This window comes from Prionailurus viverrinus, chromosome D2, assembly GCF_022837055.1.
Source record: "Prionailurus viverrinus isolate Anna chromosome D2, UM_Priviv_1.0, whole genome shotgun sequence".
NCBI classification, from domain to species: Eukaryota; Metazoa; Chordata; class Mammalia; order Carnivora; family Felidae; genus Prionailurus; species Prionailurus viverrinus.
The window spans coordinates 24361572-24387292 of NC_062571.1; the positions used below are offsets into that span (position 1 = coordinate 24361572).

Below are 25721 nucleotides of genomic sequence, written 5' to 3' on the forward strand. Positions count from 1 at the left end.
AATTTTCCCAAGAAAGACCTTTTCTGATGACAAGTGGCCATATATCGTTGTTGATATAATGGGCCACATGGCTTTTGGGTATCTTACATAGAATACAAATGATGCTATTTATACCCACTTCCTTATTAAAGCACTCCATACAGTTTACCCTTGGTGACCTCACGGTCAAGCTAAGTCTTCCATATAGAACCCATGCTGCATTCTCCCATGGTTTTCTTAGCTCACATGAGTCCTGCCATTCACCATTCTCCATGGCTTACAGGTCAGCATGGCCTACAGGTCAGCATGGTTCAATGCTCAAAGCCTTTAGTTCACCTCCTCATCTGTTTTAGGAGGGTGCTGGAGACCTCTTTCTCAGCTCTCTTGGTTACTGACATTTTGCTCCTCACACTCTGCACGCTATTTTTTCTGCTTTCCAGAAACACACCATAAAACAGAGGAGATATTTACCCTGGGCCCACATCTTTCTCAGATGGAGCTTGGTTTTTAAGAGAACAGGAACAAAGTTTCTGTTGTACTCAGTGAGTGTTGTGTCCACTGAGGAAACATCCCACTTCTGTGTACGCTGACATAGCACATTTGTGTCTTTGACTTTTGTTTTGGTACCAATCACCCAAATGCCTTCTGCCATTTTTATGGTTGTGGTCTGGAACCTTGAGAGGTGGACAGTATGTGAGATTAGAAACTTTCTAGTCTTCTTGGAACCTTAACAAGGGTGCATACATCATCTTCAAAAAAGAAAAATATACCTTCTATTGGCTCCATATTTGGTGAAAGATTGCTTCCCACACTTCACAGTGAAGTTATATTTTCAATTTCTGGCTGAGAAGGGAAATGTCTGGCCAAGCCTTAGAATTTATCAACCCTGGAATCAACTTAGAGGTATAATGACTTCATTTGGGATCAGATCAGATCCGAAGCCCCAGCGGAACCAATATGTCATTTCTTTTCTACCGCCATACAAAAGCCTAATACTGTAAGTATAGTAGGAGCATTTTGGCCCTTACATGCACACCAACTTTATTTCCCTCTGACCCTAAGGTATTCTGTTCCAGGGGCACCAGCAGATCTTTGGGCCTAGAGTTTTTCACAGGTTTGATACCATAACAGTGTCTATAAAGTGACGAGGGTGAGTTTGAGGATCAATTACAACCCTATAAATTACCTACTTCTTTCCCCCACTCCAAATTGAGTCAGTTCTAGACAGTATTATACTATCATTTTGCAGAGCTCTATAAATAGATGGATTCTCATTTTTCCTCTTAAGCACTGTTTGCTCAATGTTTTTGGCCCCAAAGTTCAGTCATCCCATGCAAGCATTAATCAATACAGAAGATTATTAGTGGTTACTCGTTCAAAAGAGATTTGACATTATTTTCTGTCTGAGTATGGGGAAGGGAGGGGGACAGCGCTGCCTAATAAAGATGAAGTCTTTTCTTCTTTTGTATGAAATGCAAATGATGAGGACATGTGGCGATATACATTTCTTGAATGTGAGGCTGCTGGTTTTTGTTAAGAAAGAGGCAGGACCCTGGAGGATTTTAGAATTTGTAAATATAAAATTATCTGCCTTGGTGTTTAAAAAAATAATAAAAGAGAGAAAGAGCTGGCAGGTTGCCAGATTACTTACATTACAGTAATAGATTTGCTGACCCCTGACTTCTGCTGTAGAGAAATGTATTGAATTTTTCATAATATCAGATGAGGCAGATCTAAAAACCTAGTATACTGAGCACCATTATTTAACTTGAGATTTAACAAAGCCGAAATCTTTTCAAACCAGCAATTTCTTGTATGATGATAATTTAGTGGCTCAGATGCTAATAAATCAAGGTTATAACGCTATTGATTTGTTAATTTTAACTTGGGTTGATTTTAAGTCGTCTTTATTTAAAAAAAAAGATGAAGAAGGAGAAGGAGAAAAAAATCTTGCTTTCACAGTGACTGAATTTAATAAGAATCTTGGTGATAGCAAAAGGCTCCCCTACTGTTTCTGCTGTGGGGTGGAAAATGTTATTCTTGTATTATTCCTAGGGAAAAATAAAATCTCATGCTGCTACAAATCTTATGCCTATGGAAAGATGTTATTTTTTAATACATGATGGCTTACCTATTTCAGATCCATTAATGGCATCGTAAATAAGCATTTTGCTAATCTGAAATGTGAAATCTGGATAATAATAAAGGCCCATTTATCTGCCAAGCTTTCAATTCCCAGAGTAGATGTAGATCAGGGGTAAAAATCTCTCTGGATTTTCTAATGAATATATTGCTTCTCTTCCCCATTACTTCCACCCACCTAAAGCCCAACCCACATTCTTAGAGTTGCAGCCCATTGAAGATGGGCTGTGTAATGAGTTCTCAGGGGCTGGGGTGCATTTTTGCTTTTAGCTGTATAGTTTAGAGACTGATTAAATCTTTGTTGTACTACAAATATTTGAGGAATAATCATCCGCAAGGCACAGGCATGTTTCATTATACTAGATTCTTTATACAATACGAGCCTACTCAGCTTCCTGCATTGGGTAACGTTGACCTTAATATTGGCTAACCTGTTTTTAATGGTATTGCATTTACCCTAAACGTTTAAAATGTTCCAAAGCCTATAATAGCTTTCGTCTTTTTGTACTGTAAAAACTTCTAATAATCAGATGATAAGATCATATCCTGTGGGGTAATTGTGTTGTACCATGACAGGATAACTGAAAAAACATTCAGTGAAAATCGCACCAAACGGAAATCACTATATGAACAGTGATTGTTTGTGTGCTGTGTGAGATCGTGCCCTGTTCTTTGGGGCTTAGCTGGCCATATTTCTACTTGTTTCCTTTTAGCTGCTGCCTTTCTTGTTTTATTTTGGGAACCTTTTTTTCCCTGAGCCACTATAATTATCTTTCAGTGATTTAGAAGGAGGAAAAAAAACCACTCAATTGACCTTTACACACACACACACACACTCACTCACTCACATATTCTCTCCCTCTGGAAGCCTTGAACAAGCAAAGCTTGTGTTTGGATTCAGTTTTACCTTAGTCATGCCTCTTTCCAGATACAAGAAACATTTAATTCCAGATTTCCTGCTTCTGGCTTTAGGCCTTTGACCAGCAAAGTGAAATGTATTTTTTACTGCTGTCGGCCAGCCAGCTGCTGAGTTGAGTGAAGAAGAAAAAAAAAAAAAAAAAAAAAAAAAAGAAAGAAAAGGAAAAAAAAATGAAGCAAAAAATGAAATGGAAATGTTGCCCTGCTTCTTGAATCTGCAGAATTGTCTAAGGAAATTAAAGTCTCCTAAAGGCACCCAGCTAAAGGGCCTGGGTGGCCCCGGCCTGTGAGAGCCTGAGGGGAGGGGTCCACGTTGGGTGTGCCTCCAACCCAGTTCTCTGCCTTCTGTCACCCTCTCCCTACACTCAGAGGTAACACTGTCATGCTTCCCGGTGAAGAGGGTTCCTCCACGTGTCACCATCGCGATTACAGAATGAAGCTGAGGGCAAGGGGGTCCCAACAAACAGCAACCATTGGAATACCCAGACTTCAATGCTACTTGGGTTCCCATGGCAACCAAACAAAAGTAAAACAAACCTATCCGTCCCAACAATAAAAATATGTTTTCATTAAAGTCTATTTAAAATGTTTTTCCCCCCGTTTAAAATATTCAATGCATTTCACTCCCCAGACAAAAATCCCCAACCTGCTAATGTTAAAGGGGGATCAAGTCCCTGGCAGGACCACGCAGATAAAAGGAATCGGGGTAATGTTGGGGACTTTACAGATGAGACGGGATAAATTCAAGTATGAACAAGATTGCTTTTTTCTCTCTTCTGCTTAGTTATGCTTTTTATTATATAAACATTAACTGTAATATTACAGTGGGAGTCAGGTATTTGGCAACCATATATTATTTTAGTAAGTCTACATCGAGAGAACAGTTTCCAGTTTTAGCAGCTGTAACATGTTTAAACTCAGTTTGTAATGGGATCTGAAGATAACTATTCCCCACGGGCTGTGTTGATCTTCATGGCTGGCCCACTGCCAGACAGAGGGCTCGAAACTATTATTCACGCCTCCTTGCACATACCTTGTCTGAGCATGCTCAGTAAATGAATTTTGTTTCTAATATGCTGTAAATCGGGATTTCATTTTCCCATAATTTCCTTGGTATTTTATTAAACATCGAACTATTATCACAAAAGCCCCCACGTCTGTACTCGCAAACCTGAACAGTTGTGTGTGTTGAAGTAGCTGAGATCCAAATTGCCTGGTTAGAAGCCGATGGTAGGATAGCTAACAAATATCCAAACCAAAGAAGTTTTTGCCTGGAAGTCTTAGTTTAAAAATAATTAGGGTTCCCAATATTTGAACAGATTTATGTTGTTTATAAGCCAAGTACATTTTCTTCATTGAGTCAACTTGTCTTATTTAAAACAAATTATGTTTGCCGTATTAAAGTTCATATTTTTAAGGCTGAGTCTTGTATTAATCCCACAGTGAGTCATTAATCATACCAAATGCATTATAAAAACTTTAATCACTGCAGTTGAAACTGAGATTGTAATGCAATCCATCCCTTTTAATTACATCAGCTATTTTTCCCTTTCAGATCAAGAGCTATGTCGCAAAGGGAAAACAGATTAAAACTAGAGCTGTTTGATGTTTCTCTTTTTAGAACAATTTTATGTACTTTGTTTGAAAAGTTATATAATTAAAATGCTTGAATTTTTCAGCCCTCTGATTTTTGTGGCTTGAGTGGTCTGTCCACCCTCCTCACTGGGGCTGTCTTTTGTTTGGCACCCCAAAACGGGTGGGAGTCACCCACCCACCTCAGAACTCGGGAGAAGACAGCTGTCTCTCAGCCACACTGAGCTTGCCTCCCATTAACCTCTTTATCTTAAGTGTCTGCTCTATATTTTAACATGAATGAAAATATAAACTTTGGAGACAGGCAGAACTAGGTGCAAATTCCATCTCTAACAAATGGTGTAATGCTTAAGCAAATTATTTAACCTTTCTGGGGCCTCGCTTGCCTCATCTCTCAAAAAGGAATAGTAATAATAGTAATAGTAGTAGTAGTAATATCATAATAATAACAATTATAGTAACACTCCAGAAAGATACTGTGGAGATAACATGAAATAATCTATATAATGCATTTAGGACATTACCTGGCACATACTAGTGCATACTTAGACTATCATGCTCATGAAGTCAGGGGCTTTGAATGCTTTATTCACTGCTATATCTCAGTGCTTTGAGCACTTATGCACATAGTAGGTGCTCAATAAATAATAGTTGGCAGAGCAATAAATGAATGCCAGCTGTCATTAGTCTTGCTTTCATTGCTGTGATAATATTTTTGGCACTTAGCCAGGTTCCATGAGCTGTGATAATGATGTTAACTTTGGACGCTTCCATTGGTATCTTTGGTATATAGATTCATAAAACCAGAAAGATGTCTTGCAAGGAAGTATGTAAGTTACCAGGTGCCGGTTTTGACCAAGGAAGTAGATCCCGGAAGTGTGGAGTAAGTTTCTAGAAATGCACAGGTGTCATTGGAGATGAGGTCATTCAATAAATTGCTTGTATTGAGAAAAGAAACTAAACCCCAGTAGCATCAATGCTACCTGGAATTGCCTCCCAAGATTGATCATCTCTTCTGATATCCTTCCAGATTAATCCTACCATATGAAAGGTTTATTAAAGGAGAGGAAGATAAACCCCTGCCTCCAATCAAACCTCGGAAACAGGAGAACAGTTCACAGGAAAATGAGAATAAAACAAAAGTATCAGGAACCAAACGCATCAAACATGAAATCCCTAAGAGCAAGAAAGAAAAAGAGAATGCCCCAAAGCCCCAGGAATCATCAGAGGTGAGTTGCTGTCCTCCACAGAAATACCTCTGTGAGACACATCCTGTCCTGTGTCTTCTGGAACCCTGCATCCAGAGCCGTGTCCCTGAATACCCACAGCCCTAGACTAAGAATTCACATCATCTCAGCTCCACGGGTCCCCGTAGAGCGGATCTGTTGGTTTGCCCAGGAGCTGGAAGGCAGTGCGTGGTATTAACTGGATGGACCAATAACAGGATCTAGAAAGATGAGAACATCCTGTATAAAACTGATAGCAAATGCTGACTTTGAGATAGAAGGAGTCAGGGCTTCAGCTCTGGGAAGCAAAGAGACTCCTATGTGATGTGGCTTCTTTGTCATTTCACAGCCAGTCTATCTGAGGAGTTGGTCTGACTCTAAATCACACTTTGTGGGTTCTAGCACATCTAGGGATGTTGAAATGATATATGCCATGTCTCCACAGGACTTCCCTAAAAACTCAGAGATTTGTTTGCCTCCCATAATTGACCTCTGTGCATGAGCCTTGGGTTGAAACCAGTTTAGAAACACCTTAAGTATATACTATTTGTAGGAGAATTTTGAAATTGTTCCTCTGAAACCATTATTATCTCTCATGTTAACAGGTAGTTTCTGAACCTTTTAAAACAAGCCCCAGCTACCCACAGCCCCCAACAGCCCTTTGGTAGAAGCCATTACTGTCAGCATACAGCCAGTCATGGAGGCTGATCTGGGCTCTGTTTCAACATGAATAATAAAAAACCCTGCTGCCCATAAAAAAAAAAAAAAATTAGCAGCCACATTTGGAGACAGCATGTTCTAGGATTCAACCCCAAAGGGAATTTTGGTACTGATATTAAACACCCCCTAAAAATCAGGTTTATAATGAACACATAAGAGACTCCCTAATTAAACACTGGCTTAAAACACACACACACACACACACACACACACACACACACACACATACACACACACCACACCAACCTCCTAACTAGAAATTAACCTACCCAACTGACTCCTGTGTAAGAAGAGATTATTAATACCAAGAAAAGATTTATTTATTATTTTTGTTTCGTAATTATTCTAAGCTTTAGTAATTAAAAAAATGGGGGGGGGGAATGATGCAGAGATTTCTAAACATCTGCAAGCTTGCAACATAAATGGCCAAAAGCAAGGAAATTCCAAGTTAAGGCTGACATTCCATTCTTCCTTTATCCCGTTGGCCTGGTGATTTATTATAGGGTTTTGGATCAGTGAGTTCTATTAGATACCATATGTACAGCATCGCCAAAGTACCAGAGGACAAACTGAGGCCACGGGGCCAGCTGACCTTTGAGTGGCTCCACTTTGGGGATGAAGTTTGAAATGGTTGTTTTGTGAGGTGGGGGAAGAGTCCTCAGCCTGCTGCCCTGAAGCCCCTCAGCTTGGGGAATGATTGTTGCCAAGAGTAGAGCCTGACTCCCTCCAGATCACAGAAATTCTTAAGGCCTTCAGGCTCCTTGTTTCTCCTAGGCCCCAGTGCCTCAAGGCACTGTAATGTTGGAGTATCAGAGGTTATCATGGTCAGGTCATCTGCACTACCTGGACTCTCATACCCTCTCCAAGGCTGACCTTAGAGTAAGAACTGCTGCCCACCTCCAACACAGACTCATGTGTTTGGCCAGGTATATTTCTCCTCGGTGACTGTGTGTTTGGAGTTTGGATTTTATTGTTGTTTTTCTTGATGTTTTCAATATGAAGCAGTGAACTCAATGGAGACAGGAGGGCTTATAAAGCCCTTCCAGTCAGACCCACTATCTTCAGGTAATTGGATTGCAAATGGCATGGTGGGAAGGTACCATTTAACACATCAAGGCAGATCATAAAATGCCATCCCAGGAAAAAACGGTCCTTTACTTTTTTCTGCCTAGCTTCCAGAGACCCTCTAAACCTGTTTTACAAACAAAACCATAAAACTCCATGTAACCGAAGACCTAGGTCCCAGAAACTTCAGTGAGATTGAGTATCCCCTGTAGCTTTACTTCAAACCACAGCCCCATCAGAAACTGACATTTAAATGCAATTTGCCTTTTTCCCTTGCTGTACTCATTTTTCTGTATTTTCATGTAATGTATAAGCTCAGGGGACCAATGATGATTGTTAATGTAGAACAAGTAATGATATTTGTACTGGAAAAGGCAACTACTAGTACAAAAAAAAAAGAAAGAAAGAGAAGAGAAGCAAAAGCTATTAGGTCTTACACGTCCCTAAAAGACAGAGTTATCTTCAAGTAGATTTAAGGAGAAATACCTCTGAAAGGGTTTGATTTCTTTAAAATATTTTTTCTGTGCACCCCTACACCAGCATCCTCAGTCCTACCCGAAGATGTTAATGTGGTTGATACTTCTTTTCTTAACAAAGAGGAACAACATTCAAGGGATGAGATGATGGGGGGGGGGGGGGGGGGCGGGCGGTGGGCAAGGGTTGGAAAAAGACCAGCTCAATACAACTGTTTTGTGACTGTTCTCCTCTTAGACACGTCAGGGCAGAGTGACAGTTTTGAAAGGGCTTGTCAGCCAGCTGGGTCACAGATGGAAAGTTAAAATGACCTTCTAAGGTCAAACTTTGCACAGCTACATAATGCAATGAATGGGTCAAATTGTGCCCACAACTTCTGTCAATAGGGACACATAAAGTGCACACCCATCTCATTGACCACAGTGTATTTCAGTGAACAGAAAAGCTGCATTTGTGGTGGTGCTCACTGCCTGAATTTTGATAACTTCATTTTCAGCTTTAATAGAAATATAGTTTGCTGCAGCCTAGAAGGACTTTGAGTCCTCTGTCCCTCAGGTAGACAGGCTGGTGTTGCATCCGCATAATTTTTTAATATTTTAGCATTATCTGCATGTCATATGGCACCAAGTAGAAATTAACACTTAAGCATTGCTAATTTTAGGCATCATACTGAATACATTAGGATGAGATTTGCTGTCTCAAAGAAAGGCAAGGGGTTCTAGGAAGTTTGTTGCCTGTTGTTGATATGGGGTTGGTTGCTTTTTGAAAGAGAGATGCTTTCAAAAAAAAAAAATCTTTCTCCAAAGTGTCATAAAGCGCAGCATGTAATTTAAAACCCATTTGGATAATTGACTGATTTGACAAAAAAACAACCTCAGAATTAACCTATATATTAGAATCAAGGAATGATAAGATCGTATACACTTTGCTATTTGATAGGTGTCTCACAAGGGACTAGAGCGCCTATCTACCCTCATGTTTCTGTAATTTAGATTTCTTTGTTTAGAGCTGTGATGGGGGGGGGGGTGCGGAATAAAGCTTTACAGAAACTCCCTGAGCTGATTGACAAGCCTGTTTTCAAGAAAAACTGCTGCGTGTAATATTTTGTTTCATAGCAAAATGTGTCAACGCATTTGGCTTCCTTCTGACTGTCTTTTGAAATATTTTATCAGGTCTCATCAGAGCCAGAGAAGGAACAAGAGACTTTAAATCAGAAGAGCATCACGGAGCCTCTCCCGGCAGCAGATGTGAAGAAGAAAATGGAAGGGTACCAGGATTTTGCAGCGAGACCCCTGGGGTCTAGGGCAGACCCAGAAAAGGACAATGACATAGATCAAGGTGCCGACAGTGAGAAGGTGGTGGAAGAGGTGGGAGAGAAGGGGCCTCCTCCTCCACTCCCCAGTGCCCCTCCGGCCCCCGAAAGGGGTCCAGCCCCTGTCCCCGGGGCCGGCAAACAGCCACTCACCTCTCCCAGCGCTCTTGTGGACTCGAAACAAGAACCCCAGCCCTGCTGTTTTACAGAGAGCCCTGAAAATGACCTCCAAGAAGCGCCCTTCCCTGGCTTCCCCACCACGCAGCCACCCCTGGCAAACCAGAATGAGATAGAGGATGACAAGCTACCCGCAATGGCGGATTACATTGCCAACTGCACCGTGAAGGTGGACCAGCTGGGCAGCGATGACATCCACAATGCCCTAAAGCAGACCCCGAAGGTCCTCGTGGTTCAGTCATTTGACATGTTCAAAGACAAAGACCTGACTGGGCCCATGAATGAGAACCACGGGCTCAATTACACCCCTCTGCTCTACTCAAGGGGCAACCCAGGCATCATGTCCCCACTGGCCAAGAAGAAACTTTTGTCCCAAGTCAGTGGGGCCAGCCTCTCCGGCAGCTACCCCTATGGCTCCCCACCCCCTTTGATCAGCAAAAAGAAACTCATTGCCAGGGATGACCTGTGTTCGGGTTTGTCCCAGGCCCACCATGGCCAGAGTACCGACCACATGGCCGTTAGCCGGCCGTCAGTGATTCAGCACGTGCAGAGTTTCAGAAGCAAGCCCTCGGAGGACAGAAAGAGCATCAGTGACATCTTTAAGCATGACAAGCTGGGTCGATCAGATCCCTACCGCTGCAGTCTCTCCAAGCATCACCTTAGCCCCCTTGCTGACTCCTACGTCCTGAAGCAAGAAATTCAGGAGGGCAAGGAGAAGCTTCTGGAGAAAAGGGCGCTCCCTCACTCCCACATGCCTAGCTTCCTGGCTGACTTCTACTCCTCTCCTCATCTCCACAGCCTCTACAGACACACTGAACACCATCTTCACAACGAGCAGACAGCCAAGTACCCTTGCAGGGACATGTACAGGGAATCAGAAAACAGCTCTTTCCCTTCCCACAAACACCAAGACAAGCTCCACGGGAATTATCTCGCGTCGCTACATCTGCAAGACAAAAAGTCGGCCACGGCCGAAGCGCCCACGGATGATCAGCCGACGGACCTGAGCCTTCCCAAGAACCTGCACAAGCCCACGGGCAAGGTCCTGGGCCTGGCGCACTCGGCCCCAGGGCCCCAGGAGAGCAAGGGCACCCCCCACTTCCAGGTCCTCAACAGCCAGGGGCGAGACTGCCACCCCAAAGCCTGCCGGGTATCGCCCATGACCATGTCGGCCCCTAAAAAGTACCCCGAATCGCTCTCCAGGTCGGGAAAACCTCACCACGTGAGACTGGAGAACTTCAGGAAGATCGAGGGCATGGTCCACCCCGTCCTGCACCGGAAATCGAGCCCCCAGAACATTGGTGCCGCGCGCCCCATAAAGCGCAGCCTGGAGGACTTGGACCTCGTGATTGCTGGGAAGAAGGCGCGGGCGGTGTCGCCCCTGGACCCATCCAAGGAGGCCTGTGCGAAGGAGAAGGCCTCGGAGCCGGAGAGCGAAGGCGGCAAGGCGGCACACAGCGCCCACTCGGGGGGCCCATCGGAGGGCCACAAGCTTCCGCTCTCGTCCCCCATCTTCCCAGGTTTGTATTCCGGGAGCCTGTGTGGCTCGGGCCTCAACTCTAGGCTCCCGGCCGGCTATTCCCATTCTCTGCAGTACTTGAAAAACCAGACCGTGCTTTCTCCACTCATGCAGCCCCTGGCTTTCCACTCGCTTGTGATGCAGAGAGGAATCTTCACGTCGCCGACAAATTCTCAGCAGCTTTACAGACACTTGGCTGCGGCCACACCTGTAGGAAGTTCTTACGGGGACCTTTTGCACAACAGCATTTACCCTCTAGCTGCTATAAATCCTCAAGCTGCCTTTCCGTCTTCTCAGCTGTCGTCCGTACACCCCAGTACAAAACTGTAAGCCCAGAGCTGCACTCCTTACCCTGGGGGTGATGGCTTATAGAATTAGAAGTCAGTATTTCTTCTAATCCGGGGGTAAGATCAGTCCCAGCCAAAGGGGCTGAACATGCCGAGTAGGGAGGTGAACATACCTGATTTTTCCTGGGACGACTCCAGCCTTGGCTAGTCGGTCTCCAGCCCCTTCCAACCCAGATGCCCTGGCGCCTAGATGGTTCCCTTTGCATGTGGGTCTTGTGAAGGGATTTTTGTGTATCCAGGAAGAATTTAGAGGACCCCGTCTTGAGGATGGTCAGGAACAATCTGGGCAAAAAAAAAAAAAAAAAAAAAAAAAAGAAAGAAAAAAGAAAACAAAAAAAAGAAAAGAAAAAAGGGGGAGGGGGCAGGCATTTCAAAGGAAGGGGCAAGGAAGACTGGCAAACATTTGCCAAGGGATGCCCCTCTTCCCACAAAACTCTCCAAGGTTCAATCAATGCAATGTATAGTGAAACTTCAGTAGATCTTTCATTTTGACACTATTAAACAATCCAGAGAAGTAAACACTGTTAAAATGACTGTATATATTTGCTTCTTAAAACTACCCGTATCACTGTTTGCTCACCTAATTTATATACAGGTAGTTCCATTTTCTCCCGGTTCCTTCTTGTCCTTTTTTTTTTTTTCTTTTTTTTTTTTTTTAAACAGTATCGCTTTTGTTTGCAGGTCTTTTGTTTTGTTTTATTTTGTTTTGTTTTGTTTTTTAAAGGCTGACTGACTGTCCTAGTTGTTGATGTGTGTTTGTAATTTTTCCACATCTTATCATTTTGAGCAGCTTTGGGTGGTAAAGTTATTGTTTACAAATTGAAGCAACTGATTCTAGTGGAACAAATGAAAAAGAAACAGTTGAGCACACAATAGTGCAAAGAATGTTCCTTTGCAGATCCGCAACTTAAGGATTTTGTTCCTCATAAATGGCATAGTCGAAAGAGCTTATACACTGCTTACCCGGCCAAATGCTTTGCTTTGAAGTATTGGGTTATGTGAAAATATCGAGCATTGTCCTTACCTTATCTAGGCTGTGAAACTGTCCTACATACCAGAGGAATCATAAAAACAAAAACCTCACTGGCAGCAAGCTGCTGAACAACAAGAGTCTAGAGGACATATTTGTGGGCTGCGCAGATATTTTAGGAATTTCAGAAATTAGAACAGAAGCCAAAATGATTTACATTGGTGTTGGCACCGATCCCTTTAAACAGTGTGGGAAAGGGGGTTGGGGAAGAAGAAGGAGCCCCACTATCCGGAAGAAAAGGAGCAGCTGGAGGCCCGGGCACCTGATACCTTCCCTGGGTCACGGTCTTTTGAGTAATAATAGGTAGTCACATGGCCTTCATCAAGTTGGTTTCTTGTTCTCAAGAAGAGCCTCCCAGGCCACATCTCTGTGGGATAATTGGCATCCTGGATTACCCATTTCAAAAGAAAGCCCTCTTCTTTGGGTTTATGGGGCGTTAGTTTTGTGAGTATGCACGCACATCTGGTGGGTCGTGTCATGTTTTTAACCACCTGGCAAGACAGTCCACTTTACGATTTCTTTTATTGTTGGAAGAAATGGCCAAGTTGTTCAAGCAGTCAAAAGATGTGGAGAATGTGTATGGTCATTCTCGCCACTTTATTCCATGCGCTGCTGGGATGTAACATCGAGGTGGATGCATTTTCTAAGTGTGTTAAAAGTCAGTCAATACAGAGTGGATTTTCTTTCCAAGTCCCATCCCTGCTGATAAGACTGCTTGGGTGAACTCCCCAGCCAACCTTTCCCTCCCCCAACACTACCAGTAGACATTAGAACCACAGTTAACCAGTCCTTTACCTCTGAGATATTTAATTCTATGAAAATTTTGATGACAATTTTCAACTTCTAAATAGGTAACTCGACGCAAAATAATCACAACTGGTAAACAAGGACACTGCGGCTCTTAAAGCCATGCATGCCATACATTTGTATTGAAGCGTCTCCATGACATGAAGCCAAATATTCAATGTAACATACTTAATATCCAAAGGTGGAAACAAAAGAATGTAGAGATCTAGTGTTAAGAGTTCCATTTGCTTCAATTAATTATTTACCTTCCTGTGGAATTTTACATATATATATATATATATATATATACCATAGATAGACTAGTAGAATATAGATTATAAATGTGTGAGTGCAGATTATCCTGCTATTGCACAAGATGGAGGGGGAAAAAAATCTCAATTCCAGCTGGCAAATTGCTAGCCAGGACACATATAAGCAAGTTGCACTAGATTGAATGGTCACAGAATCAGAGGCCATGGAAGAAAAAGGAAACTCCAGTGTTTCTGCAGCAGAACACGGGCTAGACCCTAGCACATGGTCTCTAGGAGTCTGTTTCTCAAAGGAGTGGGGGCCATCTGTCCCTGGTGGAGCTCACCTATCCGTTTGGAATATGGGGCATTTGTTTTCCCCGCTACAATGATTTCAGTCTGGTTTCATCATGTTGGAATTTGATCACACCATTTTCAAACAATGTTAACATAGTCCAGCTTTTGTTTTCCTCATCTCTTCCGAGAGGAGACTCACTGTTTCTGTCTGAGGAAGCTCATACCCTCGGCAAAACATCAGGACAAATAAAGAGAGATGGGGGTATACATTCCCAACAGAAGCAGTGTGTTATTTGTTTTAAAACTCCGAACAGAGATCTTGGAAATCTTTCAAAAAAACCATTGAATTCTTCATTGGCTGAGAACTACATTTTAAAAAGTCTTAAATAGAGCTTTGTTTGCATTGTTTGAGTTCAAGGGGCCTTATTATTGAATGGAATTGCCCAAGCCTTTCTTTGTGCAATCAAAGCATTGTTATTGGTAGTTTAGTAAAGGAAACTGTGGAATCTAATTGGCAATGGAGTCATAAATCTATTTACTGAGTGTGGCTTCCAAGAAATGTTGCAATTCAAAATAGCACTAAGTCCGTGATTTACTGGACACTTGGAGATTCTAAATAATATTAAAAAAAAAAAAAGAAAGAAAAAAACCTTTCCATGCAACTTCTGGTTTAACATTTGGCAACTTAAAAAAAAGAGACACAGAGAAAACAAAACAAAACAACAACAACAACAAAACCCCAGCCCAACTGAGATTCAGAATTAAGTATTCTTCTAGTAAGTGATTGGAACTTGTAATATTTGCCACAGGACTGACTTATTTATTTACTAGCTAGAAGCTCTTAAGTTCACTTGTTTATCAGGGCATATACAGAAGGGTTTATTAAAACTCAATGTTGACTTTACAACTTTCTGACCTGGTGCATGAATTCTCAAGTACTGTATTTCACTGTGTTGGTGTGTCTGATGGAAATTTCGAGGTGATCCCACAAAAATATTTTATGTAGTGTGCCTTCAAAGAGAACCATTTCTTTCTCTTCACTTGTTGTCCCACAAAGTCACATTTGGTGGTGGTCAGCCAAGTCCCATCTGGTCCAGTTTTACTCTTGTCCCAGATTTAAAGAGAAATGGGAACAAGTTTGCCCCAGTGAGACCCACACCATTGCAATGAGTATCTTGAGCACTTAAATTCCAGTGTTGGCTGTTGATGTATTTGATATTCTGCTTGTCTCCCCATGGTTGAAATATGTCTGAAAATAGCAGCATAATCTCTTGGCTGTTTATACTTTTTTAAACTTTCCTGTGTTGTAAATATTGTATACTTTTGGTGATTCCAGCTATGTAACCTCTATGCTCTGTAAGGTGATTATTTGTATATAGCAACATGGCCCAGTGATATTACATAGTTTCCCAATGGAGAGGTTATTGAGTAACCTTTGCATTAGTTTAAACACTACCAGAAGAATGCTGAGCCAAAACTATAAACACTCAATTTTGTATGTTTTCCAAATTGTACTTATTACTGCTTTTGATACTGTATTACGTGCCAATAGTTTCCCAATCACATAGCAGGCAAGAGATATTTTGTACTTTTTGATCCACTGTAATATTTAATAAAAAATGTTACTATCTGTTTCCTTTTGGGTGTGAGCAATCTGTTACTTCTTCCTGAGGAGTCCTGTGGCCTCAGGACTTTTTTGCACCCTGTTGTCGCCAAATTGGATAATAGCGGTGATGATGATAATTGGTAATGGTGATGATGGTGTCTACTTTGTTGGGAATTTGCTGGGTGCCCAAGTGACATACAGTCTTCACACCCACACGTGAATACAGGTACGCCTGTTTTATTGATGAGAAAACGAAAGCTTAGAGAGGGCAATTTGCCCCAGGTCACCTAACAAACTGAGTTAGGATTTGAACCCAGAGCTCTTAAGTCTATGACTTCCTTTGTATGCCACGCTCCACTCCTGGCAGATAACAAAAGTCACTGTCTATTTACTTGGTCAACAAAGATTTACTCATGCCTGAACTGCCGGGCTTAGTGTTAGGAGCTGGAAATACAATGGTGAGTAAAAGATAAATATTGTCTCTGGAACTTATAAATCTTATGAGAAACAGTTAATCAAGTAGTCAGTCATATAAATACAAAACCTTGACCTGACCTAGTTCCCAGGGAGAGGAGTATGGTAACAAAGTGATACATGAGGAGGAAGTGGTGATTCAACTGGCATGTGAAGAAGGAACATGAGTTGACCAGGTGAGAGGGAATTGGGAAAAGAGGAGTCCAAACACAGGGCACTGCATGTGCAAAGGCCCGGCAGCAGGGACAAATTTGGTTTATCATAGGTATTTAAAAAAAAAAAAAAAAGCCTGCGTGACAGAAGCATAATTGACAAGGTCCAGGGCATGAGGTTGAGGTTGAGGTGAGGTGAAAGAGTATAGCAGGGGCCAGTTAGGTAGAACATAACAGACCAGGATGAGCATTTTGGTCTTTTTCCTAAGCAAGAAGAGGTTTAAGCAGGGTGGTAATGTGTTCAGATTTCTTTTGGTGTCGCTGGCTGCTGTGTGAAGGCAGACTGTGAGCAATCTAATACCAAGATGGCAGTCATTTCAGTTGGGGTGGTGGAATGGTAGAGTGGACACCATTCAGAGATGGTTAGAAAGAAGGGTGAAGAGACAGCAATGGATTAAATGGGACAATTGATGGATACTCAGGGAGGGGTGAAAAGCTAGGCAAACAGCATATTCTGACTTATGCTGATGATGGACAAAGATTTCTGATCTTTTGTCCCCTTAATCCTCTGCCTTCAGGCTTCCCCCTGGTTTTGCTCAGCTTATTAGTTGAAATGAGGCATTCACAAAGTAGTACCCTATGTGCTCCCTTCTTAATGGAGATTAGGGCAGGGGAGAAGGTGGACAGTCTTTGGTGAGGGTCTTGCTTTACAACCCCCACCATCTGGTCAGGATGGACTTGGAATAGACAGGAGAAAGTAATCTGATAGCAAGCATGTGGCCACAACTCTGAGGGGGATTAGGGGTGGGGAAACACATATATTTTTATAAAAGACACTAGAACCTTTTTCTTACCATGGAAAGGACCCTGCTCACCCTCTCAGACCAGCAGGAATTACAGCAACATGTTCTGGGCTACTCCCTTTTCTTGCTGGCTATTCTCCCTCTGTTAATCCAAACACTCCAAACACAGGACCGGTAGCCTCAGGGTCTCCTTGCCTTCACTCTGATTCATGTGTATTTCACCATATCATGTGAACTGCTATGAGTACATAAAAAAAAAATGTTCTTCCATCTATGACACATTCAGCATTTATAGATCTGATACTTGAATCATACACAACAGGAAACATCATGATAAGTTATCTATTTTTACCAGGCCTAGCTGGCAAATACTGTTGGGAAGGAGGGTGCTTTTGCTAAAGATGTCACTCATAGTGCAAAAGCAATGAAAATGCCCAATGATTTATTCTAGGAAAGTGGCCAAAGTTGACAAATGTTTGAGGGCTGATAGTGACCAGGAAATGGGTGATCATTTACAACAACAAGTATATAAGTGGCAGGAGGCAGGAGTGGGGTGAGGGGTGACCTCTGGCCAGGAATAATGTGAAAGAAAGCATAGTCTTCAAGCTTGGCCTAGGGAGCATAGTAAATCATGTTAATTTAGGCTTTGCCAATTCAGAATTCCTGGATTTTGGAATCTCCAGGCTAAGTCCTAGGATAAAAAACATTCCAAAGTATTTGTTTAACCTGCTTAAAAGAACGAACTATTTTTAATCATGCTAGCCATAACCCTAGGCATTCAGCCAACCGAGGAAGGACAAGGTGATCTGTTCCCTGAGGCATCCATACAAGAACTAGTACTATTTTAATTATTGTTGAAACTCTTTCTAGAACAGAACTGTCCAGTGGAACTTCCTGGGATGATGGAAATATTTTATAATTCAAAGCTTTCCAATACCGTAGCTACCCACCAGTGTGGCTACTGAGCCCTTGAAAGGTGCCTAGTGTGATGAAGGAACTGACTCTTTAATTGTATTTCATTTTTATTCATGTAAATTTAAATAGCCCCCTGTAGCTAGTGATTCCTACGTTGAACAGCACAGCTCCAGAAGGTCTAATTGGTTAGTGTTCACGTACAGATAGACTCTGTTACAGATAGGTCAATATCTGCATATAAACGTTAACATGAACACTAAAGCAGTCAACATTGAGTCTTTTCTTGGCAAAACTTCGTTAATCAGTTGGGGGTGGCTATAGATTTGACACTATTTTTCGCTCGGGATTAACACATCACAGGCATTTAAATACTTAACTGAATGAACTAATAAATCATTGAGAGAGCATTAAGAAAGAAGTCTGCAATTACGGCATTTTGTAATCCAGTCCTGCTTTTTATGTTAAATCTGATTGTGTAAGGCTAGAGCACAACTTCCAGAAAGTCTCTGCAATGTTTGTGTGGCCGTGTTCAAGCCATGCTGCTTCACCCCTTGGGAATTTGAAATTAACTCTGGACACCAGGAGAGTATTCAGCATGAGGGAGATTATCAAGAAGAGAGAGAGGGGCCCAGGGACCAAGTGTGGAGGAATCCATGACAAAATATTTCCAGTGTCCTGGTCTTTGTACCTCAGACCTGGATATGTCCCTTTATTTCTCCTTTACACATAAAACAACAAACACCCAACGGTGTACAGTGAGAACTCCATATGTTTTATGCTTTAAATGTTTTGTTTTGTTTGTTGGCTGGTTGGTTGCTTGGTATTCATTCATTCCATCTTCAAGGATCCCATGAGGTAGATACTGTATTTATTCCTATTCTATAGTTGAGGGAAATAAAGCCATCACTGAGCTTTTTGATAACCAATCAAAACGGGCAGGTTTTGGGGCGCGTGGGTGGCTCAGTCTATTAAGCGTCCTTCAGCTCAGGTCATGATCTCACAGTTCGTGGGTTCGAGCCCCATACCAAGCTCTGTGCTGACAGTTCAGAACCTGGAGCCTGCTTCGGATTCTGTGTCTCCTTCTTTCTCACTCCCGCTCACGCTCTGTCTCTGTCTCTGTCTCTCTCTCTCAAAAATAAGTAAAACATTAACAAAAACAACAAAACGGCAGGTTTTTCTTATTGTGTGCAACTCTTCTCCTGCTTCCTGCCACCCTGACATAGAAATTCAAGCAATCAGCCAAAAATGTCACATAACACCCTAAAGTTGTTTGTCAATTAATGAGGCAAAAAAGAGAGAAGACATCAAGAAATAGTATTATAAAAGGGAAAAAAAGGACATTTTTTCAATTATTAGAGGACAGCATTAACTTTAAGCTTATACATTGGAAAAGTTAGATGAAAGGAGCCATTTTCTACAAAGCTAGAAATGAACAAAAATTTCCCAAGAAATATAAAACTCAAATAACAACTGAAGATTTGATCAGGTGTCGCATAGTTCTCCACAAAAAAGCACCAGGCTAAGATGGTTTTAAAAACTGCGTCAGAGAATTGAAAAAGAGGAAAACTACTCAGTTCTTTTTGTGGGTTTATTTTGACCTCATTAACCAAACTCAAGAAAGGACGACAGTGAAAGAAAAAAAGAATACAGATCAATCTCACTTCTAAACCAGATGCAGCAATCCCAAGTAAAATATCAGAAAAATATAAAAATTTCTGTTTATAAATGTACATCCGTATTCACACACATAAATATGTCTTCTACATATATGTGCATGCACAATATACTAAAAGGATGTACGCGTTTGAAATGTGTTAAAAGCAGTATTCTACCATGCCCAAGAAGGGTTCATCCTAGAGATATCAAGTTGGTGAAACATTAAAACTCCTATTACTATAATAACATATGAAAGCCATCTGGAAAATGATTAAGGTGGGTGGAAACCTGGAACAGTACACAACAATGCACAGATGAATTTCAAAGAAGAAAACGTGAGAGAATTGTTCTATACTCCTGGAGCGGGGAAAGCCATTCTAACTGTGATTCCAAATTCACAAACTATAAAAGATGACTATCTATGTAAAAATTGAATTTCTATGTGCAAAATATAAGCAAATTCAAAATGCAAATTTTACATTGCCGATAAATACTGCAATTCACATCAAAAAGGGCTAATCTGTGTAATATATAAAGAGCTCCTAGAAATCAGGAAGGAAATGGGCAAATGGCAGTAAAACATACAAATCTTAAGGGTACAGTTCAATGAACTTTGACGCATGTGCACAGCCATATGAGCATATGAGCATGACCAAGAACAAAATATAGTATACCTCTATTTTGGCAGAATGTTTTCTCATGACACTTTCCAGTCAACTGACCTGCTCTGACCCAAGAGGTAATCACTGTCCTAATTTCTATCATCGAATTTGTTTTACTTGCTTTTCACCCTCTTAAAAATTCGGAACACAAAGACATTTACCATCACGTCATTGCTTTTATTTAACATAGTACTCTAGGTCCTATGCACTGTGGTATGACAGGGAAAGGAAATAAAAAAGCGTAAAGTTTAGAGAGAAAGAAATAAAATTGAGAATTTTCATAACAATATGATTATTTATCCAGAAAAATCCAAGAGAATTTACAGATAAATTTTTATAAAGAATGAGAGAGCTCAGTACATTTGCTGGAAGTAAGATGAAAATACCCCAGTCCATAACATTTTTATCTACCAGCAACAATGGAAATGATACTCAAAAAAAAATTCCTTTCAGAGTAGCAATAAAACCAAAAGTTACCTAACGGTAAATTTAACAAAATGACTTGGAAAGCAATTTGGCAGAATCTAGTAAAGCTGTAGATGTGCTTACTACAAACTCAGCAAGAACACTTCTAGATGTATGCAGAGAACCTTCACAACTTGTATTAAAAGGGGCGTGTTGCAACGTTGATTTCCCTCACACACAGAGGGACACAGAGACACAAAACAGAATAAAATTCCATTAATGAAGAAAGGGTAAATAAGTATATGGAATGATACACGGTAGTTGCAATTAATTTTTTTAGCTTTTTAAATGTTTATTTTTGAGAGAGAGCGCGCGCATGCACGCACACAAGTGGGGGGAGGGGCAGAGAGGGAGACAGGCTCAGAGGCTGTGAGATGTCAGTGCAGAGCCCAACATGGGGCTTGACCTCACAAGCCATGAGATCATAACCTGAGCCGAAGTCGGAGGCCTAACCAGGCACCCCTACGAGGCCAACTGTCTATGCATCGATGTAAAGAATTGATGAAAAACTTAATGTTGAGTGAAAAAAAATTACGAAAAAGTTCTCATAGTATAAGAATTAAAAACATAAGTAGGGTAATACTGTAATGAATATATTTAATGAATGTATAAAGACATAAACAGCAGCACATCAACATCAGATTATTTACAGGAGGAGAATCTGATGGGGGAAGAGGAGGCCTTTTACTGCCTGTGAAATTTAGTTCTTTTGACATCTGGGGCAAGATGGCAAAAGGTTAACATTCACTGAATTTAAGTGGAAACAAAGTAGGGAGGTACTATGACACATTTTGTGTATTTGAAATGACTTCTACTTTATAAAATGAATTAATTGACACATAACACTGCACGTGGAGTAAAGACATGTGGGTTTGCAGCCTCCAAGCCTCAGTTAACTCATCTGTAAACTGGGGATGAATTAAGTCCAGCCTGGTCTCCAGTCAGTGTTGTTGCTATATGAAAACACTTCACAAGCAGGGAACCTCCGTGCCGCTAACATCACTGCTGATGCTGACGGGTGGGATCGCTGTGCATCTGACTCCAAGGTCCATTCTCACGGGATGTATCAAGTCTCTTCTATATGGGTTCCACACGTCAGCCCCTCGCCCAGAGCCTCAAATGCTTTTAGCCCACGTACCCCCATAATACCCTGGAGAGACAGACACAGGCATACAAAGGCTAAATGCGTGACCCAAGGCTCCTGGGGAAGTGAGTAGTAGACACAAGGTTTGAACCAGGCCCAGCTCATTCCAGCACCTCAGCTCTCCATCACTGGGTGGCTCCTTCCCAGCTCAGGCTGGTCGGTGTTCAGTATTCGCACAGATACTTCCTGTAACTCCCGTGTGTTGTCAACACTCCTTCTTCCTCTCTTCCTACCCACCCCATCTACCTTCAGGGCAAGGTGGGATTTTTTCCTGGTTGCCTAATACTGCGAAGGATGAGGGTCTGGAATCTCCTTAGCAGGGCTCAGATCTTCCATAGAGCACATATTTCTGTCCCTAAGCCCTTCCCTTCCGTTCTCCTCCTCCTGGGGTCCCTACAGCCAGCCCTCCACCTCAGACCCGGGTGGGGCCAGCAAGCACTTATTACAGTGGTGCCTGCGGGTTGAATGAGAGCACCAAATTTGTTGCAGATTTCAAGAACATGTTGGGACTGATTTCCAACTTTGGCTTCTGATCTGTGTGCGGGTGGGACACTGCTCTGTATGGAACAGCAAACAGGCCTTCCCAGAGCAAGAGGGTCAGGATCCCGTGGGTGGGGGTGTCCACACTTTGTCCTGGGAAACTGAGGCTGCAAAGTAATGGGACTAGTTTCCATGAGCCAGGAGGATTCATTTACAATTCCTCCTCCCCCTCTCCTCCTCCATGTATGTGTGTGTGTGTGTGTGTGTGTGTTTGTGTAACCCAGGTACTGTGCTAAGTGCTCCCACATATATAATCTTCTCATAACAACCCTCTGGGGTTATGTTATTTCTTCTTTACATATGTGGAAACTAAAGCTGAGAGAAGTTAAACAACTTGCCTAAGTTCATCTAGAGCATTTATGGCAAAGCTACAATTCAAGCCCAGACCTTCTGGCTTCTAAGAGCATGTCTTAGTCCATCATCCCTTCTATTTCACAGAGGCCCGAATGGGAAGATGTTTCACTGTATAGTAGGAAAACATCCTACTGACTTCTTTAATCCTTGAGGTCCCGACAATGCTCCCTCACTTTTGACATGTCTGATTCCTGAAAGATGGCCACTCCATCCATGTGTTTAAGCCAAGTCATATCCAGGAAGTAAGTCAAGCTTCCATTAATTTGGGGAATATAAGGGAACCAAGGAGCAATGGTCTTTACCAGGTTTAGCATCTTCTTAAGTAAGCAGCTTAGATCTGGGGATGTCAATGTTGGTGGATGAAAAATGGACTGTTTGCATGCTCTGAGTTAGTGACCTTGTGAGAGTAGTGTCTGTTGATCCTTTGTTGCAATGCAAACAAGCCACTGAGTTCTTCATACACCTTGTTTCATTTTTCCATTAAAACTCCTTGTAGATGAGGAAACTGGAGCTCAGAAAGGGTAAGTAATTTGCCCATAGTCATCCACCTACAGCGAGCACTGTGACTATGAACACGACGAATGGCTGTCGTGTCTGAGCGCCCAGCCTCTGCCCTGAACTGACCCAGTAGGAACTCACCTCAGGATTTCCACTTTTGCCGCCGGGCTCTTGATGGGAGTAAATGTGAGGCCTGCTTCCGGGCACCTTGGGCTCTCTCTGTATGGTCTCTTGGAGACTGCTCTTTCCCAACTTCTTTAGATCTATCACCCAAACTTTGGGAAGCACATCTTTGGGAAGTTCATTTATTGATTGATTATATATCCAGGCCCTGTGGCCACACACACAGTCGGCAGCATGTTTGTACTGGGCCATTTCCTCTGCTGGCCTGTTGTCCACCGACACGTCAGTAACCTTTCATCGGAACCTGGTCTTCTGTGTCCTGCCTCTTGTGGGTTACATAGAGGAACCCACAGAAAGGTGTAACGGATAGGGTTCCTCCATCCATCTCAAACTGAGATACGCTGATCCCCACAGAAAATATTTTGGGAGAAAAAATGTTCATCCATAAAATAACATTATTGGGAAGCTAAATCATTATTAATCTTTTAAGTTAAAGATGGAGAGTTTAAATCTCTTGCAGTTCACAAAGGCATGGAAAGATTATGGACTTCTCTTGTCCTAATTTACTCCATCATTAAAAAGCAACATTATTGGGGCGCCTGGGTGGCGCAGTCGGTTGGGCGTCCGACTTCAGCCAGGTCACGATCTCGCGGTCCGTGAGTTCGAGCCCCGCGTCGGGCTCTGGGCTGATGGCTCAGAGCCTGGAGCCTGTTTCCAATTCTGTGTCTCCCTCTCTCTCTCTGCCCCTCCCCCGTTCATGCTCTGTCTCTCTCTGTCCCAAAAATAAATAAACGTTGAAAAAAAAAAAAAAAAAAAAAAAAAGCAACATTATTTTCATGCTGAAAATCACATAGATATATTATGTTATCAAAGGTAGAATTCTTCTGAGTGCTAAGATGAAAACCAAAGACATCAAAAATACCAAATTTGGGGGCACCTGGGTGGCTCAGTTGGTTAAGCTTCCAACTTCAGTTCAGATCATGATCTCACAGTCTGTGAGTTCGAGCCCCGCATCGGGCTCTGTGCTGACAGCTCAGAGCCTGGAGCCCGCTTCAGATTCTGTCTCCCCCTCTCTCTGCCCCTCCCCTGCCCACTCTCTCTCTCTCTCTCTCTCAAAAATAAATAAACATTAAAAAAAAAACCCAAAATACCAAATTTGCAGCAGGCTGCTTTCAGCTGCAATCCAACAAATACTCACTACATGGCCCCCATGTGTCAGGCATAGTGAAGAACTCCCAATTAGAGCACTGCCTAAGGCAGCCTTTCTCTGTTTCTTCTGGAGCTTGAAACTTAGCAAGGAAAACAGAGGTGAAAGCAGTATTTCTAAGTGTGCTGAGTATTACAAGAGACAACAAAGAGCTGTGAGAGCATAGGCTAAGGGGAATGGTAATTTCAATTAGGATTAAGGGAAGGTTTCTTGGAGGAAGTGACTTTTAAACAGAGATCTGGGAAGAGATGAATAGGGAAATAAGATACATGAAATTTCACAAACAAGACAGCATGGAATGTTCTAGGAACTGAGAAAGAGCAGAATGGTCTGTGGTTGGGGTGAGGAAGCAAGACTTTTGGGGTCCCTGCTTGAATAAGGAAGTATAAAAAGTACTGACTCAGTGTGCAGCAACTATAGCACAACCTCTCATATGATAGAACATCAGGTATTAGTCAAAAAAATGACAATATCCCCTTTGGGGATAATTTACATTCTAAAAGACAATGCCAGGCCCAGAAAACCTGAGAAAACCGCTGGAAAACAACACGAAACAGCAAGAGAATTCAGATATGAGTTGCAAAGTAGATACATAAAACCAGTAGCATTTCCTAAACTATACTTGTTAGAAATTGCGGTAAAAGAAAAGATCTCATGTAAAATAGCAGCCATAAAGAATCTTAGACATGAATGTAACATGTAATTTTCAAAGGTTTTATTTAAAAACACTTTAATAATCTATTGACAGACCCAAAGATGGCTTAAGACATTGAAAGACAAACTATTGTCTTTGATGGGAAGATACCAATTCTTCCTAAATTAATTCATAAATTGAATGAAATTCCAATTTAAATGGCATTTATTTTTTTTTAGAGAGAGAGTGTGCACAAGTGGGGGAGGGGCAGAAGGAGAGGGAGAGAGAGAGAGAATCTTTTTTTTTTCAATATATGAAATTTATTGTCAAATTGGTTTCCATACAACACCCAGTGCTCATCCCAAAAGGTGCCCTCCTAAATACACATCACCCACCCTCCCCTCCCTCCCACCCCCCATCAACCCTCAGTTTGTTCTCAGTTTTTAACAGTCTCTTATGCTTTGGCTGAGAGAGAGAGAATCTTAAGCAGGCTCCAGGCCCAGCACAAAGCCCAAAGCGGGGCTTGATCTCACAACCGTGAGATCATGACCTGAGCCGAAATCAAGAGTTGGATGCTTCACCCACTCAGCCACCCAGGTGCCCCAGAAAATATCAATTTTTAAGTTAACAAAATGATATTAAATTTTTTGTGTGT

At 42.0% G+C, this 25721-nt stretch overlaps 1 protein-coding gene across 2 annotated transcripts in view; it reads left to right on the forward strand.

Moving 5' to 3' along the window:
• The window catches only part of ARID5B (AT-rich interaction domain 5B), a 181068-nt gene extending 165601 nt beyond the window's left edge, over positions 1–15467 (forward strand). For both annotated transcript variants that reach the window (XM_047824406.1, XM_047824407.1), the window contains 2 exons: positions 5663–5861; positions 9290–15467. In XM_047824406.1, coding sequence (XP_047680362.1) covers positions 5663–5861; positions 9290–11455 — 2365 coding nt within the window. In that variant the 3' untranslated portion in view covers positions 11456–15467. The remainder of the gene's footprint in view (positions 1–5662; positions 5862–9289) is intronic.
• Positions 15468–25721: the final 10254 nt, after the last annotated feature.